This window comes from Trichoplax adhaerens, genomic scaffold, assembly GCF_000150275.1.
Source record: "Trichoplax adhaerens TRIADscaffold_4 genomic scaffold, whole genome shotgun sequence".
In the NCBI taxonomy this organism is placed as follows: domain Eukaryota; kingdom Metazoa; phylum Placozoa; class Uniplacotomia; order Trichoplacea; family Trichoplacidae; genus Trichoplax; species Trichoplax adhaerens.
This window is the reverse complement of record NW_002060946.1, coordinates 1,829,894-1,852,308: the sequence shown is the minus strand read 5'-3', so window position 1 is coordinate 1,852,308 and position 22,415 is coordinate 1,829,894. Positions and strand designations below refer to the sequence as shown.

At 35.7% G+C, this 22,415-nt stretch overlaps 1 protein-coding gene across 1 annotated transcript; it reads left to right on the top strand.

The window, feature by feature from the left end:
• Window positions 1-1,173: 1,173 nt before the first annotated feature.
• Window positions 1,174-21,092, top strand: TRIADDRAFT_37508 (uncharacterized protein; the record flags this gene model as incomplete). Its single annotated transcript, XM_002111836.1, has 39 exons — window positions 1,174-1,218; window positions 4,832-4,933; window positions 5,136-5,261; window positions 5,439-5,519; window positions 5,650-5,723; window positions 5,920-5,998; window positions 6,112-6,174; window positions 6,256-6,327; window positions 6,397-6,453; window positions 6,541-6,609; window positions 6,743-6,842; window positions 6,967-7,037; window positions 7,114-7,226; window positions 7,397-7,507; window positions 7,592-7,656; window positions 7,764-7,849; window positions 7,939-8,040; window positions 8,119-8,226; window positions 8,473-9,687; window positions 9,798-9,961; window positions 10,163-10,985; window positions 11,099-11,368; window positions 11,437-11,625; window positions 11,717-11,779; window positions 11,836-12,045; window positions 12,099-12,215; window positions 12,283-12,401; window positions 12,482-12,563; window positions 12,633-12,748; window positions 12,830-12,881; window positions 12,967-13,120; window positions 13,289-14,145; window positions 14,263-14,817; window positions 15,073-15,661; window positions 15,934-17,174; window positions 17,246-17,540; window positions 17,599-20,612; window positions 20,711-20,901; window positions 20,990-21,092. The coding sequence occupies 39 exons, from the start codon at window positions 1,174-1,176 to the stop codon at window positions 21,090-21,092; spliced, it is 11,943 nt and encodes a 3,980-aa protein (XP_002111872.1).
• Between the last annotated feature and the right edge of the window lie 1,323 nt (window positions 21,093-22,415).

Genomic DNA, 22,415 nt, shown 5'->3' with positions numbered 1-22,415 from the left:
ACATGGAAAATAATCCGATTGTATACTACAGTATAGAATTTGAAGGACTGACCGACACGTGTGACAATTCCACTTCCAATCCTGACGTCAGTGGTTTGTTAGTTAACTAACCTTTACCGATGGATGGCCTACGACAGCAATGGTCATAAAAGCTAAAAGCTATTGCACCTTACTTCTATTTCTGTCTGTAGAGAAAGTAGATTGCATCCGAGTCTGCATCTCCCTCCCATTGCCTCCAAAATCTGCAGCGGCCCCCTACCCCCCCCCCCTTGTGGGCCCAGGTTAACAATCACTGGCGTGTCATATCGTTGGATCGTCTTTGAGTTTGCAAATACAGTACTGGTAAAGTGAGTCAGCAGAGCAAGGACTAAGAACGATCAACCTTTACTACTCAAGTCGCTCTTCAGTAGTCGTTCGTCGTGACTCTGTACTATGTACCATGGTACTACTTGTACACAACTTTTTTCTTAGTAATCCATGGAAAACACTGCAGTAGTCACATGCCTTGATCAGCTAATATCAATATCGGTTACAGAAAGACTGGCTAGGGCTATTGGATCGCCCAAAAGAACACTTATCCAATATGCTAGAAATGGTCAAGTCGTTGTTGCGGCTGACGTACTGTATTCCATGATCAGGACGATGAACGCACGCGTCATGCTACACGTGATTACTAACAAATTAGTAAAAATGCAGTGTTGTGCTCTTCTATGCTAAGGCTAGGTTAAAAAGACTGTACAGTACTGTATGGTATGGCATGGACTCCTAGAATGACTAGGTTTTGCTAGTAGTCCATGGGTATGCACTGTCATGCTGTACACTGTACAGTGCACAATGGACAGTACAATCGATGCATTGTATTCTCCTGCACTGTACACTGTACACTGTACTGTACTGTACTGTACTGTAGGCAGCTAGTCAGAATACTGTACGTACAGTACTGTACTGTACTGTAAGCAGCTAGTCACAATACAGTACGTACAGTACTGTACTGTAGGCAGCTAGTCACAATTCGTACTGTACTGTACTGTAGGTGACGAAAAGAAAGACATTGCCTCATTCGTTATCCATGATATAGAACTTGTTTGTATCCTATCGTTGGTTACTTTGTAAAATTCTGGATATATCTCAGATGCAAATAGTAATGTCTTAACAAAGAAAAAGCCCTAAAAGATGAAAATTGAACGAAATAAATTGCGAAAGAGCACGTCCGACGTGGTATGTATTCATAAATAAATACACTAGTTCGACAAGTATTCAAAGATTGTACAGAATTGTACTTGTCCAGTTGGCCATGATTAGCTGACTGTAGCGTAATGGGTGATGTGATTTGCGTTCGGCGATACACATGGATTACGACATCGCTGTCGGCAAGAATCCATGGATCTACATACTACGCAATCAATTCATTTTCAAGTTGATGATGCAGTACTAGGATACTTGTCATTAGTTTGTCCATTCTTGCACAAAGCTGTTCTACGGTACAAGCTAAAGAATAGTATTATTATCACAATACAACATAAAGGTTAGTATTATTGTACAGTATACTACTGTATAGAAGATATGGTGGAATGACCGACGTTAGTACATTCTTCTAATGTACTAAATATGTCATTGCCTGGAAGATTCGATAAGCTATTTTTCAATCATGGACAGCACAGCATTGGAGGACTTGATATACCCAAGTCGATCAGCTTGATCGATGTAGCTCAATTCCTCATCCTACAGCACAATGAAGCGCGCAAACATGTGTCTTCAAGCCTATTGTACGGTTATAAAACTATTTGCATGTCGTGCAAAATGATAGGATTGACTGTAAATGGGGCCCCCGATTCTACCTAGCCAGATCTTTCTACAATGATTGGGGTCCATTCACTTCCTGGATCAAAGGGATAAAGTATCTTTGCAACTTACGCAATTCCTGTAATGGGCTGGATCTGCTTCTTTTTCAAATTATCTGGGAAGAAACTTCAAGCGGTTTTTTTTTTAATAACCTGTACATGACTCACAATGTGACTAATGCACATAATCAATGGGGTTTTTTTTTTTTTATCTACGCCACCTTTATGGTGCCATTGTAGTACCGTACTGTATTCATGGATTCGATATGCAGGTTATTGGAGAACTGTATTGCTTACTACCGACTACTGTATACAGTCAACATCAGCTTTGGTATGAATTTGGCGTCTATCCCTTACGAATTAGATTGAAGAGATTGCTTGTTACTTGACGAGTTCAAATAGAATCAAATAACTCCCCGTATGACATTCCTTTTTTTAGATAGTTTAAGCGTCAAGAGTGATTTACGAACTGATCCTATCTACAGTACGATGACTATCCATGATATGAAACTCCATGGTCAGAATTTTATTTCCCGATTGATGTACCCGTTAATAATATCGAAGCGCGCACTTCCAGTTCTGCAGTGTTGTACGCAATAGAATAAAGTAGAGTAGTCAACTAGTTCTGTATCAAAGACTTGAATTGCTACAAACTCATCCAAATCTATCACCACCAAATATGCATTGTCGATTGAAAAATTTCAATCATCAATTTCTAGTATCGATCGGAAAATGATGACTCTGTACTTTATACTGCACTCTACACTACAGGGTATTGCTTCATATCATGATTCAATCTCTCTTATACCGTATTGTGATCGATTACATTTGGCTGTACTGTATAGCCAACGATGATTGTATAGTACTCCTACAAATCATAATGCGGTACTTTGTTCTTTATTGATCCAGCCATAGCAGTCATGATAGTAAGAAATGAATGTCAAGGCACTTTTACCCCAGAATTACTCTTTCTTGAACTGAGTGAATGAGCGTAGTCAATAATTGTTAACTAGCTCTTGTTTTCTAGTACGATACATCCTACTGTGGTTATTACTTTCAAGTTATTTCTCTTTCAGCGCTGAAATTTGTTCTTCAAAATTAGCATCAGCATTTGTCCATAACGATAATGCATACTGTATAGTACTGTCCTGTAAATTTGAATTGTTTGCTATTCTTTTTCCAAATTCTTGCCGGGATTTTACTTCTCAATCATAACAGTGATATTGGTAATCGATTATAGGAGTGTTAATGAAATAGAAATTAAAGTCATATCCATGTTCCATCAACCATAATAATATAATATATAACCAAATAGATCATAAGTCGGCTGTGGATAGCAGTATGCTATTGCTTGAGTTTTCCTTCATACTGCCGTCACCATACTGTATGATACTAGTACCGTATTGCACTGTATACGCAACTGCACTTTGTGAATGATACTGTACTATAGTTGGATTTTACGGTACAACTGCCAGTACAGGGGATAGTAGACAGTACTACCGCGCTGCCTGGTTATGACATAATGCGAATCCATTTTTAGATAGGATTGAACCAAATAAAGTTAGAATAAGATAGCAACGCAATGCGTTTAGTTTGTGTAGTTTTCTCTTTGAACTCTCATTTCTGATATTGAAGTAGCTATGCTGATATCAATAGCGGACTATAATCCATACTGGGACGTAACACATGTTTTAAATGTGTATTGCTGAGTCATAGCTTTCTAATCTCTTTTCCGTGGACAGTGTGAGGATAATATGGTGGACAATTGCGATCATGTTGCTATCGTACGTCGAACAATAAACCTACAGTAGATAGAGAGTATGTTGAGCTGGGCCATTTGACACCTTGATGCTTGATGATCCTGTGGGCATTGGTTGTGCTTGATTGACGTGCTTTCTCAGAATCAATTTTCTTATTGCAGATGATTGATATTGGAATAGTCATGATGAGATTGATTGTTTAGTCGTCTTAAAGACATCACTTCACTTTCAATATGATCAGAAAAGTTATTTCGGAAAAAATTGTTGTTCATCATGTAAACCGTTAGTGACTTTAATCCATCATCCAGATAGTTTTGCTTCAAGTTGTCACCGTCGTTCATTTTTTACTACTACTGTATGCTAAAATACGAAAAGCAACAATCTTCGGTACCATACTTGTAGCGATAGTAATTGCATCGATTGTTCTCTAATGCATTTATCTTCAAGTTCTACTAGTATGAAATACCGTAGGACACCAATACATCGATACGTATTCTATACATCTACAGTATCATGGCATGCTAGATATACGATATGAATAAGTTTTATTTCTGTACACTCGATGCCACTTAATAATTACGATAGTACTTTGTGTACCAAGCCATTTAGAATATCTTGAAATCCACAATTTACAGTATTATATGTAGAGATATTACAATGCTTTTTGTACGGTATTTATATATAGTTACATGATGCCTGCATGACGTAGTCACTACTTACAGGTTGCAGCAATAAACTCATACTAAATGAACGTTTATTATACGCGTGGCTCTAAATTGTAAAAGTAGACTTTCAAAATGCAATTAATTTCTAACTATTCCTTTATTTGATATGATTCTAATTTCAAATAGCATTAACGTTCTGAAAGTTATCTACCCCCTCAAATCATTATTAACATCTACTTTGTTAGAATACTAAGTTTCTAAATACAGTACGAGCTACGTACTACTATTTGGATCGTAGGGAACGAAACTCTAGTATCATCAATGATTTATCTAGTCAAAAAGCTGTAGCCAATCTGTTCTTTTGAACAAATTTTGTGATTAAATTACTGTACTGTATTCTTTTTTAATAGAAAGACATAGTACATAAAACGTGGATTGAATATATAAAATTACATGGATTACTTTATCCAGTTTCTTTGAACAAAGTTTCAATTCAAGATGAAGTCTTAACCAATGTTACCATGAAATTTTTATCGTAATATTATATATTTCTTGTCTTTACCAGCCTATGGAATGCAATTTGCTAATAAAGCAGATTTTGTCATGTCCGGATTCCAACGAACTTGTTAAAATATTGAAGTCAATCAGCAATTGGACATTCGGAAAAGTAAGTAATATGCTACATTACAATCGTTGACGGGTAAAATAGTTCATTAATTAAGCATGGTTGCTTAACGACTAAAATAAGCACACTAGTGTGCTGTATATGTATAGTATGATGTGTTAGTCATATGAAACTTTTACTCAAAGTAATTCTATTATACGATCCTATTAACGACAATTTATTGTTCAAATGTTTTGTTATTTAGAGCGAATTATACCACTGGGTAGATGTGCTAGACAGATTTGATCACATTCTTGAATTAGCCGCTAAACCACCAGAAGGGATGGATCAGTGGCAGTATCTTAGCACCTCTTTACAAGAAGGGGGGAAGGTAATTAAAATTTGTGCAATTATAAAGTAAAAATTCGAATAACGAAATTCTGAGCTACTAAATTATTGCAATGATAATGTTATCAGATTTTATCTGTGGTCATAAATTGAAGTACAGTATTCATCTAAAGATTGACAATGATACTATCGAAACTTATTTTTATCGAATCAGTTACAGGATTTAATAGTGGAGGTCTTGCGATTTACGGCGTTACTAATTGAACATTCCTATGCTAGGCATCTTTATAATTCTATGGAGGTATGTTAAACCTGTTAATCATGTACAGACTTCTGTAGTGTATACAGACAATCTACTGTAAATGCCTATATGTTCTGTTTGCATCGAAATTTCTATCCAGAACTAATATCATGCTTTTGTTTCTATTCAGCATCTTACAACATTGTTAGCATCACCTAGCTTGAACGTTATTTTAGCGACGCTAAATTTGCTATACGTCTTTAGGTAAGTCATTCACAGTGTCCATCCCTTATTGTCCATTATTACAATAAATGATAATATCCTGCCAGTATCTGATAGTGAATGCTATTAGTGAAAGATATGATGCATTTTCTTATACAATATATAGTTTAGAAATTATAATGTATTTACGAACTTAAAATTAATGAAAGCTTTTATACGCTTTTGAAAATGATTGTAGTAAAAGATCAAATTTTATATCTCGAATGCCATCGGAAAAGCGCAAATTTTTATTGACGAGATTGCAGTATCTAGCTGAGGTAATTATTTTAGCGACTGAAGAACAAACACAAAATCTATTTTATTAAATACGTTAGATGTTGCAATGTCATGTATCTACAATTAAAAGATTTTTTATTTTACTTGTAATCAGAGCTGGGGTGGCAATGTAAATGGTTTCGGTCTTTCTAAATGTGCAAGAGACATACCTATTACAGTGAGCACTAGAAATCAAATAATACTATAATTATTTTAGTGTCTTATATCATGCTCAGTATTGCGTTACGATAACAAATAGGAATTTCCAGCTAGTGCGACTACACTGCATTTTGAGTACCACATGAATACTCCTGCCGATGCTATTATAAAGGTTAGAATTATTGTTTTTTGGAATTTAAAAAGTGACATTATTGTGATATTTTGGAAATTAATCTTGTAGGATGACGCCCAAGCGGTTAATGTGTTATACACAATTCACCTAGAGAATTTAGATAAGGTAAGTAATTATATGCATCCACTCATCATAACTTTATGAAAACAAGAATTGATTTTAATTTCTCGCTTTGATATTTAAATATTGCAGTATTCAGAAAATCCTTGTGAGATTATGTCGCAGTTAATGTCGGTTTATAACATACCAGAAAGTTTACAGGTTAATCAAGAATGAAACTTGCGTCTTTGTGTTTGTGTTCATTATTGTCCAAAAAGTTAAAATTTCTTCAGAGAATTGTATCAGTGTTAACTGTTCCCAACAATTTTTTTTATTTGATAAAAATTTTTCGCAGATGCAATTGTTCACGCGTGTTTTACTGGCCAGTACATTTTCACGTTATGAAAAGCGTTTGAAGTGTATAGAAGCTAGATTACAGGCTACATCCATCCTCGGTAATGTTTAATTAATTAGATTACATGGTGCGACTTTAGTAATATATTTGACAGATGATTTATAATCCTAATATGTAACAACTATGAAATTCTTATTCGTTGCATGTATACTATATTATTACAGTTTATTGTAGTGTCAGCCAAGATGTTCTCAATTCGATTCTGTATCCTGGCCTCATTGAGGAATTAGTTGAAGTCTTAGAAAGTGATTATGGAAATCACAGCAAGCAATCTATGGTATGCTAAATGTAATCAATTGTTCGTTCTGTAGACTGGATTCGTATTATTTACGGTTATATTTTTAAAATTGAAGGAAATAATGGAAATTAAAGCTGCTGTCCTTCGAACCTTGACATCCGTTATTCATCTGGACAGGAATCCAAGGTATAGCTGTGGCAGTCATGTGTACATTACTATTTATTTTTTAATTGAACTTTTTATATAAAGTAAAGGTCTTCAAAGTTCAGCTATTAAATGAATCGGCCAGTATGTTATTTTAATTATCAGAGTTTGCGACAGTGTGTAATAATTCAATAATTTATGCAATTATGCAGGATTAATAATATTATAGAAGCGACTGGTGCCTCGTCTTATCATGGGTTCCTACCTTCGCTAGTACATGCCGTTGTTGAAAAAATGACTTCTTCTAAAGGTGATAATTTTACGTATGTTAGATATTGTTAATTTGCCGTTGCGATCGTAGGTTAATTTTTATTATAATTCTGTAATAATATAGAATGCCACAGTAGACGTTCAACGCCAATGACAACTGCCCTGTTTTCGTTTTTATACCACTTGGCAAGTTATGAAGCAGGTAGATAAATAAGTATTAGAAAATTTTGTCGATTTAGTTTATTATTTTACAAGGCATGGTGTTCAAGTCTTAGGTTTCTAATTATTACTAATTTTTATGAACATAAGGCGGTGAAGCTCTAGTTTCATCTGGATTGGTTGATTGCCTATTGCGAGTTGTACGACATCCTGGAACCAGTCATGAATACATTTCTGTTAGTACTTAAGAATATTTAAATAGTTTCACATTTGTAAGCATTGCTAGTGGTCTGTCTAATTGTTTGTCTTTTACCATAAATTATAGTTTGTTACTAGAGCTGTGCGAGTTATTGACTTAATAACAAATCTAGATATGACAGCATTCCAAAATCATGATGGTTTAAATTGTTTCATCACAAGATTAGAGGTTTGTATATTCTGTTTTATTGTCTTTTTCTTATAAATATTTTTTTCACAGTAATTGTGATTACAAATTTTTTTTTAGCATGAAGTTAACGTATGTCGTCAAGTAGTACCATATGTAATATCTGTTAATGGTGATGAAACTAACATAAGTGAAGGAGCTAGGCTAGATACAAGTCAGAGATTAAATGTTGAAGCTAGTGGTACAGAAGCTAGTGATCCATCTCCAATGTCTGTTGACCTATGTGACCATGCATATAATGCTGATACTGTTAGAGACGATGATGGTTCTACCCTAGTTAATAGAAGCGAAGAAATGGACGTAGAGAATACAGTAGAATCTACTACGCTTCGAAGTAATGATGAAATAATGGATATTGAAGATGCAGATGGTAAACGTGGTGATGAATGCCAACAGAAAAATACCAATAACAAGCAATGCCTTCCTTTACGTGCAGCTCTATTAAAATCGATACTTAATTTTCTTAAAAAAGCAATGCCAGAACCCGCTTTTTCTGATAATATACGCGGATTAATGGATACATCTTTGCCCAAATCATTAAAACATATGATTAGTAATGCTAACTATTACGGAGCATCGCTGTTCTTATCTGCAACAGATGTAGTAGCTGTGTACATCTTTCAAGAACCAACTGTACTATCGGTATTACAGAATAATGGCCTTAGTTCAATTATCATCAAGGCCTTAATTGAAAAAGAGGTTCCTGCTACCCGAGAAGTTCTCAGTTCTCTACCTAATGTGTTAGGTGCCTTATGTCTAAATTCGAGAGGTTTAGAGCAGTTGGTAAAGATTAAACCGTTCCGAAGGCTCTTTAGAGTCTTAGTATCAGAAGAATATTTACCTGCAATGCGACGGCGACGTAGTTCTGATCAACCTGGCGATACGGCTTTTAACTTAGGTGTTGCAATGGACGAGTTCATGCGGCACCAGCCGTCTATCAGAACTGACGCTATGAATGCAATTATAGAACTAATAAAAGAGCTGGTCTCCTTAGGTACAGATGATCAATACTCTTGTTTGACTAGCCCAAGCAAGAATATCCCAGATGGTGGTCAAGAATCCCGTAATCGAAATGCAGATGTTAGCTCTGATGAAGAAGACGAAACAGACAATACATCTTCTCTAGCAATAATATCTAGGGAAGTTGGGGATAAAGATGACATTCAAAAACGGAAATCAATTCCGCTACTTGACTACATATTTAATGTGGCAAAGTTTTTAGAGTCGATTATTGGTAATCATAGAATAGATGATCATTGTCATGATTTTATCCGACAAAATGGTCTTGTACCTCTTATGGAATTATTTGCATTACCTAATTTGCCTCTGGAGTATCCTACAACAACACCTTGTCAATCAGTTTCCCAAGTTGCAAAAGATATTATGAATCTCTCTCGTGATGGTACCGTATTAAGGACAGCATTTAATGCTTTCAAGAAGATACTTGTCAATTTACAAGAATGTCCTACATCAACATCTATGTCCGGTTCTATGTTGTTAAAGGAACTATCGTGTTGTAACAATTTAGAAACTGCAGCAGAGTCGTTTAAAACTACACCTATATTACACTATTTGAGCTCAGCAAGTAGTTACGTCAATATGCTAACTCAAGTTTGTCGAACAGGACAGGTTAGTCAGTAACTAAAAGCCTAGCTAATCTTATTTACAAGTATTATACAGTACAATATACTGTATATATATATATATATTTATATATATGTTTGTTTAATATTTTATAGTTATCCGTTCAAGCGGTATGTATTAAAGAATGGGGATCAGATGATGGTTTGTCCTTACTAGGATCTTTATCGGACATTTATTTAACCCTAATCTTTGAAACTGGAATTCTTCATGCTCTCGGGAAATCTGGCTCACTACCTGAAGAACCGAAGTTTTGTCAAAAGTATTGGAAAAGTATTTTAGTGACATTTAGAGGAGTTTTTGATGCCTATCAAACTAGCGTAACTGTAAAAGCTACTACGAATGAATATTGTAACACACCAGAGGAAAAGGAACCTTCTAAGGAAAGTATAAACGCGGAATCTTCTGAAAGCGATCAGAAAAATGTAAGTGAAGTTATACAATTTGGAAATATCCGTGGAAGAGATAAGGCCATCGAAGATATTAAAGATGTATCAGTATCTCCAAGTACTTTCATAAAGCGTCGTAATAAAATATCCGAAGGATTATTAAATGCTTTTTCGGAGATAATTTCAAAGAAAGATAAAAAAGAATTTGGGGTAATGATGGAAGCACTTAGAACTATTGAAGAAGAGTGTGATGATACGACTTGGCAGACCAAAATGTCGAATTTAGCGGAGATTGTGCGCCCACTTGTGAAACCTCTTTTCGCTGCTGCGTCGAGTTTAGGACACGCTATAGCTGACTTATTCACTTTGTTAATAAAATCTTGTGTTGGACCATCTGCTAAACACCGTAATCGAAATAATTATCCAGTAACGACTGAATTTGCTACGAATATCATAACTCGGTTGTGTTCATTCCTTTACAAAGCGCTTACTTGGAGCCCTCCAACTGGTTTTCCATATGATAGACTTAGATTAGTATTTTTGGTGTGTGCGATTGGAATTACATCAAATCTTATTTTTGATGATCGAAAATACCCATATTATATTGTGTTAAAAAAGTTTATTGAGACTAAATGCGATATAGCATTATTTTCTGCATTTGAATGGGTAGTAGAATGCGATAAACGCTACTCAGCTATGCCAAAAGATAATGTAGTAGCTCGAGATATGTCTGAAATAATTGAGGAGTTCTTCGAATCATGGCTAAGTTTACTTATCCGCTTTGTCAACACAACTACCATGTTGGATCCGCAATATCCATTGCAAACTACTGGTAGTGCCTCAAGTTCTGCTGAGGAACCATTTAACGCTTTGCACTTTGTGATTCGTACCCAAAAGGTATATATTAAATTGTCGAAAATGAATTCAATTTTGAAGTTACTACATTAAAGTTGATTATTCAAAATATCGATAGATATTAAAATATTGTTGAATATAATTTTTTTTGATAGGTTGCGTTTGATAACTTAAGATACATGTGGAGCAAAGACAACTTTAAGCATCATTCTCCGGGAATTGTGTCATGTATCCTAACAATTTCATGCTTGATTATCAATGGTGACACTGTAATTAGGCAGAAACTTGCTAATTCAGCTGATAGCAGTAGTGGTAACCAACTAGCCTCATCCTCTACGGTTGATAGTAATGCGAGCAACTCTCAATCACGAACTCGGCGAGATAATGATGATGAGAGATCAATTAATGAAAATTATCTTATCCAGGTACGATATTATCAATAGTCTTTGCATTACTTCAGTAATTTACTTGATTTCCCTTTTCATACCTTTAGCTTTTAGACATGGGATTTTCTAATACTCAAGCACGTGCAGCATTGCGTTGTTGTGAAACAGTTGAACAAGCAACTGAGTACATCATAAATAACCTCTCTGAAATTGAACCTACGGAAGAGGATCAATTGCGAAGAGCTATTGAAGCTTCAATGACTGATGCCGCCGCGGCTTCATCTAGTGTCGTTACTGTTGTGAGTCGTTAGAAATATTTTCTGAAATACATGCATTACATTAGACTAAGATGATTATTCTATATAGATATCAGACTCAAATGATGAGACTACGGTTGAACAAGGCCAAAATAAAACTTCTGAAGATGAAAATAAACAGGTATTATTTTACGTTAGAAATCAATTTAAATTCGAATTTAACCATTTTTACACTCCATTAACTTGCAGGTGTCAACTGAAAAGGAATACGATGCTATTTCGAAAGAGCAATTAGATAACTTTACGGCGGATGTTCTCAATGGATGTTTAATGTTGTTAGAATTATCTGCTGATTCAGTTTATAGAATTTGTGATGTTATTGTTACTGTAGCAAGAAGAAATGGTATGGAATGGCAAAGGCAAACTCTAATGGGTCTAATAGACAAAGTATGTTGTTTTGTAGTAAAATCTTGTTAAGTACAAATCTAATCTGAAGTAATATACTTTAATAGACAAGTGTAGAAATTAATTCAATCCTGAGATTGGCAACTTCGGATGACTGCCAAAGAGATATATTTATATCTGAAAGTCTGACATCGAAGATTTTGTTGATAAGCTTACTGATGGAGGTAATATAGACAATATCTACTAAGACATACATTGCAAGTTTTTTCTCAAAAATAGTCATTTTTTTAGGAGCTGAGGATACCGTGTGCCTCTGTGCTTGCCAAATCGCCACTTGTAGACCTGTTAATTCGTTTACTCACTCTTACTCAAGAACTACTGATTTGCAATGGAAATTTTGAGCATCCTAAGTAAGCTAGGTTTTATGTGTATATATAATATTGGAAAGGTTAAATAGTCAATAAATTGTAATCGTTTATGCATACTTTAGATGGTTAGGACCTTTGCTTTTACTCATTGACTTGCAAGAAAAAATGGCAATTGCTTCGAAACGACGTGCAAAGAGAGGCTCTGTAAGATAACTACGGATCTGTATTCTTTTTAGTGAATTATGTCCTCAATTGTTATTTATTTAATTACAGGATTTTAACTATCAATGGCAGTGGCATGAAGTCCGAAATGGCAGATGGTCAAACTATTCTGAAGCTACCAATAAAGAAATTAATGCTGCTTACATGGCTGGAAATACAAATCTAAGGTATTTACTGTGTTCTTGACATAGGTCTCAATTGATGTTTATAAACTAAATGTTTTGTTCTTGTTGATACCCATGTAATAGATTTATGATTGGGCGAAGACGTTATACAATTGATTTTACGTTAATGGTACAGGTAGGCGTCTTGACGATTTCAGGCTTTCGACATAAGCTGTAATACAGATGGTTAATTTCTAATATTATCTCTCACCGATTTCTAGATAAACGAAGACACTGGCACTCGTCGCCCAGTTATGTTAATGGCTCAACCGTCTAACCAAAAAGAAGAGCATTCTGCAGTTGATGGAGAAGCTAGTAATGAAACCGCTAAAGGCGCTACCAAATCCTCCAAAGATAACGACGAGAATTGTATGCGTGACAATTATATATTGTTTTTAATAATAGAGATAATTTTCGACGGATTTCCATAAGGTTTATTTAATATTGCTTTCCCCTAGTTCATATTGAGCCATTTGACGGATTTAATAAAGATCAAGCTATTTGTATTATCAGGTTTGTATGACTAACTACACTTTCTAAAAGTATTGCTAATAATCCAAAGTTCTATGTTTTCTTGGTCTTGTAGATCTTCTGCCTTGTTGCTGAAGGTTATCACTGATCCAGATACCGTTCATGCTATTTTGAGGATTTGTCTGCGATTAACGCGAGATTATGATCTGGCTTACATTTTTGTTGAAAACAATGGTGTCAGTAACCTAGTTAACCTAAGTGATTCTTCTAATTTTGTTGGTTTTCGGCCTCTGGCTACTTTGTTATTACGTCATATTTTCGAAGAATGGAGTTTATTAAATCAGGCCATGATAAACGTTATTCAAGAAGTACTGAATATGAAGGGTGGTAGAGATTATCGCTATCTTAGCCAAAAAGAATTTAATTACATTCTAAGAAGACTTGGTCCAGCTATCTGTCGAAGCGAAAATATTTTTGTTGAAAATTCTAAGAAAATGATGCGTTTCACTATCCCAGCTCCTAAAAGGAATGGGAGGGATGCCGAACTTGATAAACGTAATATCGACTCTTTACCGCAGCATGTCAAACTTGCAGGAGATTTTAAAAATGATATTAGCATATCTACCCTGCCGACACCGGCACAACAGGTTCTTAAAGTATTGTTAGACTGTTTGTACATGAAACCAAATCTGAAACAAGTAGAAAAAAATATCGCTTTGAAAACAACTGATGACCGTGAAAGTGAGAAACTTCATGATATTGAAATTGATAAAAAGTCTAAGATTGATATTGTTGACGACAGCAAGACTCCAAAATTGCTATTAAAGAAGTCAAGTATTTTACAGCTACTCTCGGAACTTGTTCACTCTTATCCGATATGTTGTCATTTCATAACTGAATATATACCGGATAGTAATCATAGCAATAAGGTATTTAAAGAGATAACTTTATTACCGTAAATTTCATCTGATAGCTGTTTTTTTCTTATTTATAATTATCTAGAATTCAGTTAGTAACTTAAGCAAAAATTTTTAATTTATATTAAGGGTGTTCCAGTGTTAGCTCATATCTTGGATAATTTACTGCCGGCTGAAAGTGATAAAGACGATCCAGAAATTTCATCAGCTGCATGCGCGTTTCTGGTATCAATCTCTCTAGCGTCTGAATTCCCCGAATCTCAAGGATTATTAGTCTCTGAAATAAAGGCATCCATGTCCAGAGTATTATCTCAGTCAGTTTGTCACAGTAAATATCTAGCGCTACAAGCAATAGCAAATCTTATATCTTCAATAATAGATTCATCTTCTAATGATGAAAAAGCAGCTGAATTTCGACAGAAATTTAATGCCAGTAATTCAGATCTTAAACCAAGCCATATTGTTCGGCTACTAAAACGAAAGGGTTTAGTAACCGATTTAGCTCGTATACCACACAATCTTGACTTATCGAGTCAGTACATGCCCACTATTGTAAATGCAGCTCTGAAACCTCTTGAATCATTTGTGCGCATGTTTAACACGACATCGGATTCTTTTGATCGATCATTTAATAATCAACTGCGAAGAAACGATGTTACAAATACTGCACCTTCTCCGCAGGAAGTGGCAGATTCTGTTGACGATACTCAACAAGAAAGAAGTAGTGGATCGACAATGGATGTTGCTGTAGAGAGACATATGCAAGACATTGTTATGAACGATCCTACTGGACGCCAAGAGGTTGATCGTGAGGAATTTACTAGAGGTAACGTTTGTTGACATTAAACTATTACCGATTTGAGTTGTAAAGCGGTAACGAATATATATTATTTATAACTATTTATAATATTATCAGACGTCAATGCCAGTCTTGATCAGGAACAAATAGAAAATTTCCTTCGCGATGGAGAATATGGAGATGAAGATGAAGATGATGATGAAGATGATGATGACGAAGACGATGACGATGACGATGACGATGATGATGATGATGCAGATGAAGAAGACAATGGACTTTATGATAATATGGCAAGTGATGGTGAATCACAATCTGAAGAGAGTGACAGATCTTGCACTGAAAATATTGGTAGTACTAGTGAAATTGAATCTAGCCACAGTGAAGTTGATAGTTCAAGTGGTGTAAGCGAAGTTGCTGAGGAAAGCAATCTTGCCAGAAACCGAGAAATTAATGATATTGAAATTGAAGATATTGAGACAAATGATAGGGGCGAAGATAATATTGACGATAATTTATACGATGTTGAAGAATTTTCGGAAGATAATGATCATGAAATTGAAATGGATGATAATAACGACGATATTGACGGAGATGATGATGATGATGATGGTGATAGAAATGATGATAACGATGAGGATGGTGATGACTTAATAGATGCTGAAGATGCAAATGAGTTAGATGAATATCTGAATGATAACGATCAGATATATGCTGATGTTGAAGAAATAGGTGCTTTACAGTTTTTAAATGAAAGTGACTACCTAAACCCAAGGCTAACTTTAATGGGAGGTATGGTATATTCCAATTTGATGCGGGTTTATTTATTCATTAAATATCTATATACTTGTATGTACTCGCCAAGTATATGTTATATGTGTTAAGCTATTTAATAATTATATTTCTGTTAAACATAGATTTATTTGGCAGAGGTGACGTAAACACATCACGTCGTCAGCCTAGTATGCGGATGGCTACATTTCATTCGAACCTTTCAGATATAGACTCTGCTACATTTGATCCTAATCATATACCGACAAGCCACCCTTTACTTATGCGATCATCAGATAGATTACCAAGGGATAGTAATTTAGCTGCGAGGAATTCTTGGTCTCGACCCGAAAGATTGACTAGACTTGGTAGATTTAATCAAAATTCTTTCTTCGGTGACCCGCATGTAGGTTTTTCTGGACAATCAGCTTCCTCATATAGTGTTCTTCAGAGATTATTGGATCATGCTCAGGCCGCAGCAACAGAAGCACTCAATCTTCGTGCTGCACTGCTACATGATCGATCTACTTTACGTCATACCGAGTTTATATTTGATAGTGAAGGATTTCATGTGTTGTCCCCCGATAATGGTATGGACGAGCTACAGGGAAGAAATCAGTTTACAAGCACACTCCATCGTTGGAAAGAAGAATGCGGGATACTTGATAGTGGAAGCGTCTTTGATTGTATTTTAAACGCTAGAGAAGCATTAACTCCTGTTCTTACGAGGTATAGAAATGAAAGTATGGCAGAAGCAGCTAATGTAGCTCAGGGCGAAGGTAGCAAAATAGATGATAAACATGCCGAAGATGACAAAAAGGACTTGGAAAGTAATGCTGGCAATGTTGAAGATATGGATGTAACGCCAACACCTGAAGTTAGTCAGGCTCGGACGTCAGAACCAGAAGAAATGGATACTAGTGAAAGTACAGAAAGAATTATTCCATTGGTTAATCCCAATATGCTGGTAGAACGCCTTGGAGATACGATCACTACAGTTGAACAAACATCTCAAGTTGCTTCATTAGATGAAACGATGGCATCACAATTAGTTACTCCACAAAGTAGTAGTCACGTGGAACTTCCACCAGAGCAGGGTAGTATCAACATACAACCGCAAGCGTCATCCGTTGAAGGGCGTCTGATTTGGCCATTACCAGAAAACGCCACAGCAGATTCGCGTAGCAGTGAAACGATTACGCTTGAGATTGGAGGAACATCCAGTACTGCAGAGGCAGTTGGAGCAAGCAGTGGGGCGCAAGCTGAAGTGACTGTAGAAGGATTATCCGTTCCGGAAGGTATTGACCCGACGTTTCTTTCAGCGATTCCAGAGAATATGAGAGAAGAGGTTATAAGAGATCATATACAGCGCACTCGTCGTCAGCAGCAACAGTCAGTAACACCTTCGATTGAGCCTGTCAGCTCATTCAACCCAGAGTTCTTAGCTGCTCTGCCTCCAGAGATTCAAGAAGAGGTAAGTGTTGAAGCTAGTTTTTCCTTTTTTTGTGTTTGATCTAAATTGATATACGATATTTTTTCACTTAGGTTCTCTTGCAAGAAAGTCGATTACGCTCTACTAATTCTGCTACGTCTGCGCCCACGTCAGAGCAATCATTCGACCCGGCTTCGTTTGTACGAGATTTAAACCCAAGTTTACGAAGAACTGTATTAGCTGATATGGATGATACTCATGTAAATTTGTTACCGCAAGATTTGCAAACTGAAGCGCGCCAGCTACGTCAGCAAATGGAATTAAGACAAGCAAGACTGCTGCAAGGGCGTCTGAATTTTGTTGATGAGGGTATAACTTTTACTATTTTTTACTTGCACAAGTTAAAAAGTTTATATAACTTTTCTACAGAACTATTATTGATAGGAGGTGATATTTGTTATAATAGGAAGGGAAAGTAGAAGAAGGGATCGTCTGCCATTTTCTCCGATAATTATACATGAACCTGGTAATTCTGAACGTCATACAAGAGGGATGATTGAATCATCGAAAAGGAAGACTCAAACCGTTATGGATGGACAGAAAATATTAGATCACGAATCGTTAACTTGCTTGTTAACTCTTTTGTTTTGTGATGAGCCAAAGTTAAATTTAAATCGCTTACACAAAGTAGTGAAAGCATTATGTCAAAATGGTCACACTGCTGCGTGGATCATTCACACTCTTTTATCAATTCTTCGTCGAACTGCCATTCTGCAAGAGAATAATGAAATTGCGCAGTCTAAAGCAAAAAAAAATGCTCTTGCAAAAGGCGCAAGTAATTCAACAGAGCTACTGACTCATCTGCAATCCCATAATTCCAAAAATAAATCAAGAAATTTATGGTTATCAATGAGTGTTGATGCTGCACTAGGCTGCAAGGCAAATGTATTTAGCATTCAAAAGACTCAGCCAGAATCTGGTCAGGGTAGAAGTTATAAGAGTCGTATTAGTATTCATCCACTGGCCGCGCCTCTGGTTTGTCGTAGGGTTGTTGATCTACTAGTCTTCCTAGCAAGAAATTATAATCAACATTTTATACCAAGCCGTGCACTTGAGATAAAAGAATCAAAGGAGAGACAATATGGTGCGTCTGATTCGCTACAGGAAACAGACTTTTGGGATTATCTCGTTAAACTTGAGCAAACTAGCCTGTTGCATCGCGGAAAAACTGTATCTAAAGTTGTGGAGACAGATGCTAATACATTACGACAGTCATCTTTAGAAGGGTGCCCTCTTGGCCAAATACTTTCCATGTTAAACTATCCTGTCATTAAGCAATGTACAAATTTAACGGATAGAATCATAAAATTGCTTTTTGTTATTGCAAGTAATATGCCAAGTAATTTATTGTTGGCGAAACTAGATGGAGGCATTAAATCAGACGAGAAGGGGCCAATCGACGAATCTAAAACGTCAGGAGATCCTCCAAAGGATGAGGTTAAAGTCACTGAAAAATCTGTAAGTCGTCTTCCACTAATATCTGTTGGTGAAAGCGCCATCTCAGGAATTGTAGCATCTAGGGTGTCAATATCGAATGTTATAGTGGAGCGTTTGCGATTATTTGTTGATGTAATGTGTACCGGTCGGTGCTCTGAAGATGGATTAGAAGATGCTACAAACTTCTTAATTCATTTATCAAGATCATTAAGTCATATGAGACGTTGTATGTTAAATCTATTGCTTCATGGAGCTAAATCTTTAGGAATACAGCTACGTAAGGATATTTGTTGCCTCCTTGATGAAATGCGCGAATCGTCGAAGAATAAACACAAAAAAAGATCTCTTGAAAACGTACAGGATGCCAGTAGCAATAAACCCAACGTTGGTGAAGGATTGCGTTCGTCAGTTTCTGTTGGCAATGCTAGAACAGGTTACGATAACATATCGATAACAAATCGGAGTAGACGTCTTGTTGAGCAGCATTTTAAAGCTATGGCTCCGTTAACGTGTAAAACTTCTAGTCAATCACTATTTTTACGAATACTGAAGGTGATATTGCAATTACGTAATCAATCTGATAATAATCAAAATTCTGAGAGTTCGCAGCAAGTAGCTAGCAATGCTGAAGTTGTCAATCAAGAACCTGTTGCTTCAACCAGCGGGGATAAAGAAATTTTATCTAATTCTCCACACAGTGGGGATTTGATATCGTTTCGTTTAAGCCAGCAAATTGATTTAAATGATCTTTGGGATGTACTTGGTGAATGTTTGTCTGAGCTAGGAGAAGACTCAGATAGTCATGCCGTCTTAATATTGCAACCAGCAGTTGAAGCATTTTTCATTGTCCATAGTCCGGAAAAAGACGATAACGAAGATAAAGAATCTTTACACCTGGATTCGCCTTTATCGCAAAAACAATTATTGAGTCAATTGACCAAATTTGCGCCGATGACGCCAACTCCTTCGACCTCAGAGTCGTTCTTTTCGATGCCCCCAGATACGGTAAAATTCGTCCAATTTGCAGAAAAGCACAGAACTGTCTTAAATCAGATTCTTCGCCAGTCTCCGACGCCTCTATTGGAAGGACCGTTTTCTATACTTGTTAACCACACGCGATTGCTAGATTTCGACGTTAAAAGAAAGTACTTTAGGCAACAATTAGATAAGCTTAACGATACGATACGGCCAGAGGATGGATTTACTATTCGTGTCAGAAGAACACATGTTTTTGAAGATTCTTTTAAGGAATTAAGTCGACGTACTGCTGATCAAATGAAGAGTAAAATGTTTATTCATTTCGAAGGAGAAGATGGGCAAGACGCGGGCGGATTGCTGCGGGAATGGTATCTTATTATATCAAGAGAGATTTTCAATCCAAACTATGCGTTATTTACGACATCATCTGGCGATCGAGTTACGTACATTATTAATAGCAGTTCGCATGTCAATCATTATCATTTGGAATACTTCAAGTTTGTTGGTAGAATGATTGCCAAGGCGTTATTCGATAATAAGCTCTTAGACGTTTACTTCTCCCGATCAATGTATAAACACATCTTAGGTAGCGCAGTTCACTATTCCGACATTGAATCAGAAGACTATACATTTTATCAGAGTATGAAGTATTTATTGGAGCATAATATTAGTGAAATTGATAACGAATTAACATATTCAACTGATGTATGTGAATTTGGTAAATCTGAAATTCGTGATTTAAAACCCAATGGTCGCAATATTTCTGTAACTGAAGCAAATAAGCTAGAATATGTCCACCTTATGTGCCAAATGAAAATGACGGGCGCTGTTAGAAAGCAAATCGCTTCATTTTTGGAAGGATTCTATGAAATTATTCCAAAGCGCTTGATATCTATTTTTGATCCGCAGGAGCTTGAGTTGCTCATATCTGGACTACCAACAATTGACATCGACGATCTAAAAGCCAATACAGACTACAGTAAATATACCAAAGATTCTATACAGGTTAGTCATGTTATGGACTTTTTTGTGTAATAAAGACATATAGCAATATGTGAAGCCTAAAAATAACAGGTTGGTATTATGTCTGATTCGTATTATAGATCCAATGGTTTTGGAGAGCTCTTCGGTCTTATGACCAAGCTAGTCGTGCAAAATTTCTGCAGTTTGTGACAGGAACTTCTCGGGTACCGCTGCAAGGCTTTGCTGCTTTAGAAGGAATGAATGGCCCTCAAAAGTTCAGTATTCATCGTGATGACATGTCCACTGATCGCTTGCCAAGTGCTCATACATGGTATGTCGATATTTTACGTTTGATTATAGACTTGATATAACGAAATTATCCTGCAAAATACTGACGATATGTATGCTTTGCTTTACAGTTTTAATCAACTGGATTTGCCTGCTTATGAAACTTATGATAAGTTGAATTCTTTGCTATCAACTGCAATTAATGAATGTCCTGAAGGTTTTGGACTTGTGTAAATACATAAGTATCTCACGATTGATCTTAAATTGCTGTATCAAAAATATTTGCGCTTAGCTCATCTAAAGCAATTTAAAATGATATTACGTAAATTGTATTATAATTTAATCTTCCGCACTCTAGTGATAACAATGTACACACATCACTATCGTTACTTTGCTTTGAGCCGGTGACGGAGATTAATTGCTGGAATTATATTCCGTAATTCTTAACACTTTGTCTTGTTTATCTGCGTTTAAATTGCATTCAAGTTTCTGTAATATTTAGTATTAACTGCTGGTGTACTGTATATTAGTTTTGGTTATACTACGTTTACAAAATTACAACGACTTTAGGTATCCCAATGATTGTGAGGTTATTTTTGCAAGTTGCAAATCTATATTTAAGAGCTTTTTGATGTGTTCAATTGGTGAGTCATCCTATCGAGCGCAAGTAGCCGCAATTTCTCATTAAAATTTATTCTGATTGGATTATTTCTTGATGTATTAAATATTATTGTGGTACTGATGAATGAATATTTCAAGTGCATGATTGTTAGCGATTTAATAAATTGGGATAGTAGTTAATGCAGATCCGCATGACATACATATTTAAACTATCTGAATTCGTGCGAACACTGGTTCACTCAGGAAAATGCACTGAAAGGTTTACAGTCCATGATATAAAGCTTTAATAGTAGGTTAGATACTGTACAAACTTCTTCAAATCGTGACATATTCACCAGCCTATAGCAACCACGATCAAATTATAGTGAGATGTATACTGAACAGCTACATTATCAGTGAGTTGATTTCTTATCTCGGTATAAGTCCAATATTTAATTTTATAATTATGTTACTGGAAACACGCCTATCGTATACAGTATGATGTAGATTAAATTTTTATAAATTTATTTTTACATTTAAATAGTTTACTTTTTTACAGTTTATTTAGCATTAAAGGTCAATCTGTTTTCGACAAGTTGCAGATAATCAATTTCATCGCTAGCCAAAAACAATTTTTTTTTTAATTTTATTTTCGCATTTGTAATATTTAGCATTGAAAATTCAGTCTTTTAATGGTCAAGTTACATGCTTGTACGATCAAATTAATAATCCAATATTAGCAGCACAGAAGGTTTATTCCTTATACTATCAATTGGATTATTATGAGTTCGGTAACGAAAAGGTGACGTATTTACTGAATAATATCAATAAGGTATCCGTCTGTTCTATTGCAAAGTGATGTTTCAAAAGCTCAATACACAGTTTATTTGATTATGTTATCTACACTCAAATCAGTTGCCTACAGTATTGCGATGATAGATTGTTTACCTCTTGCCT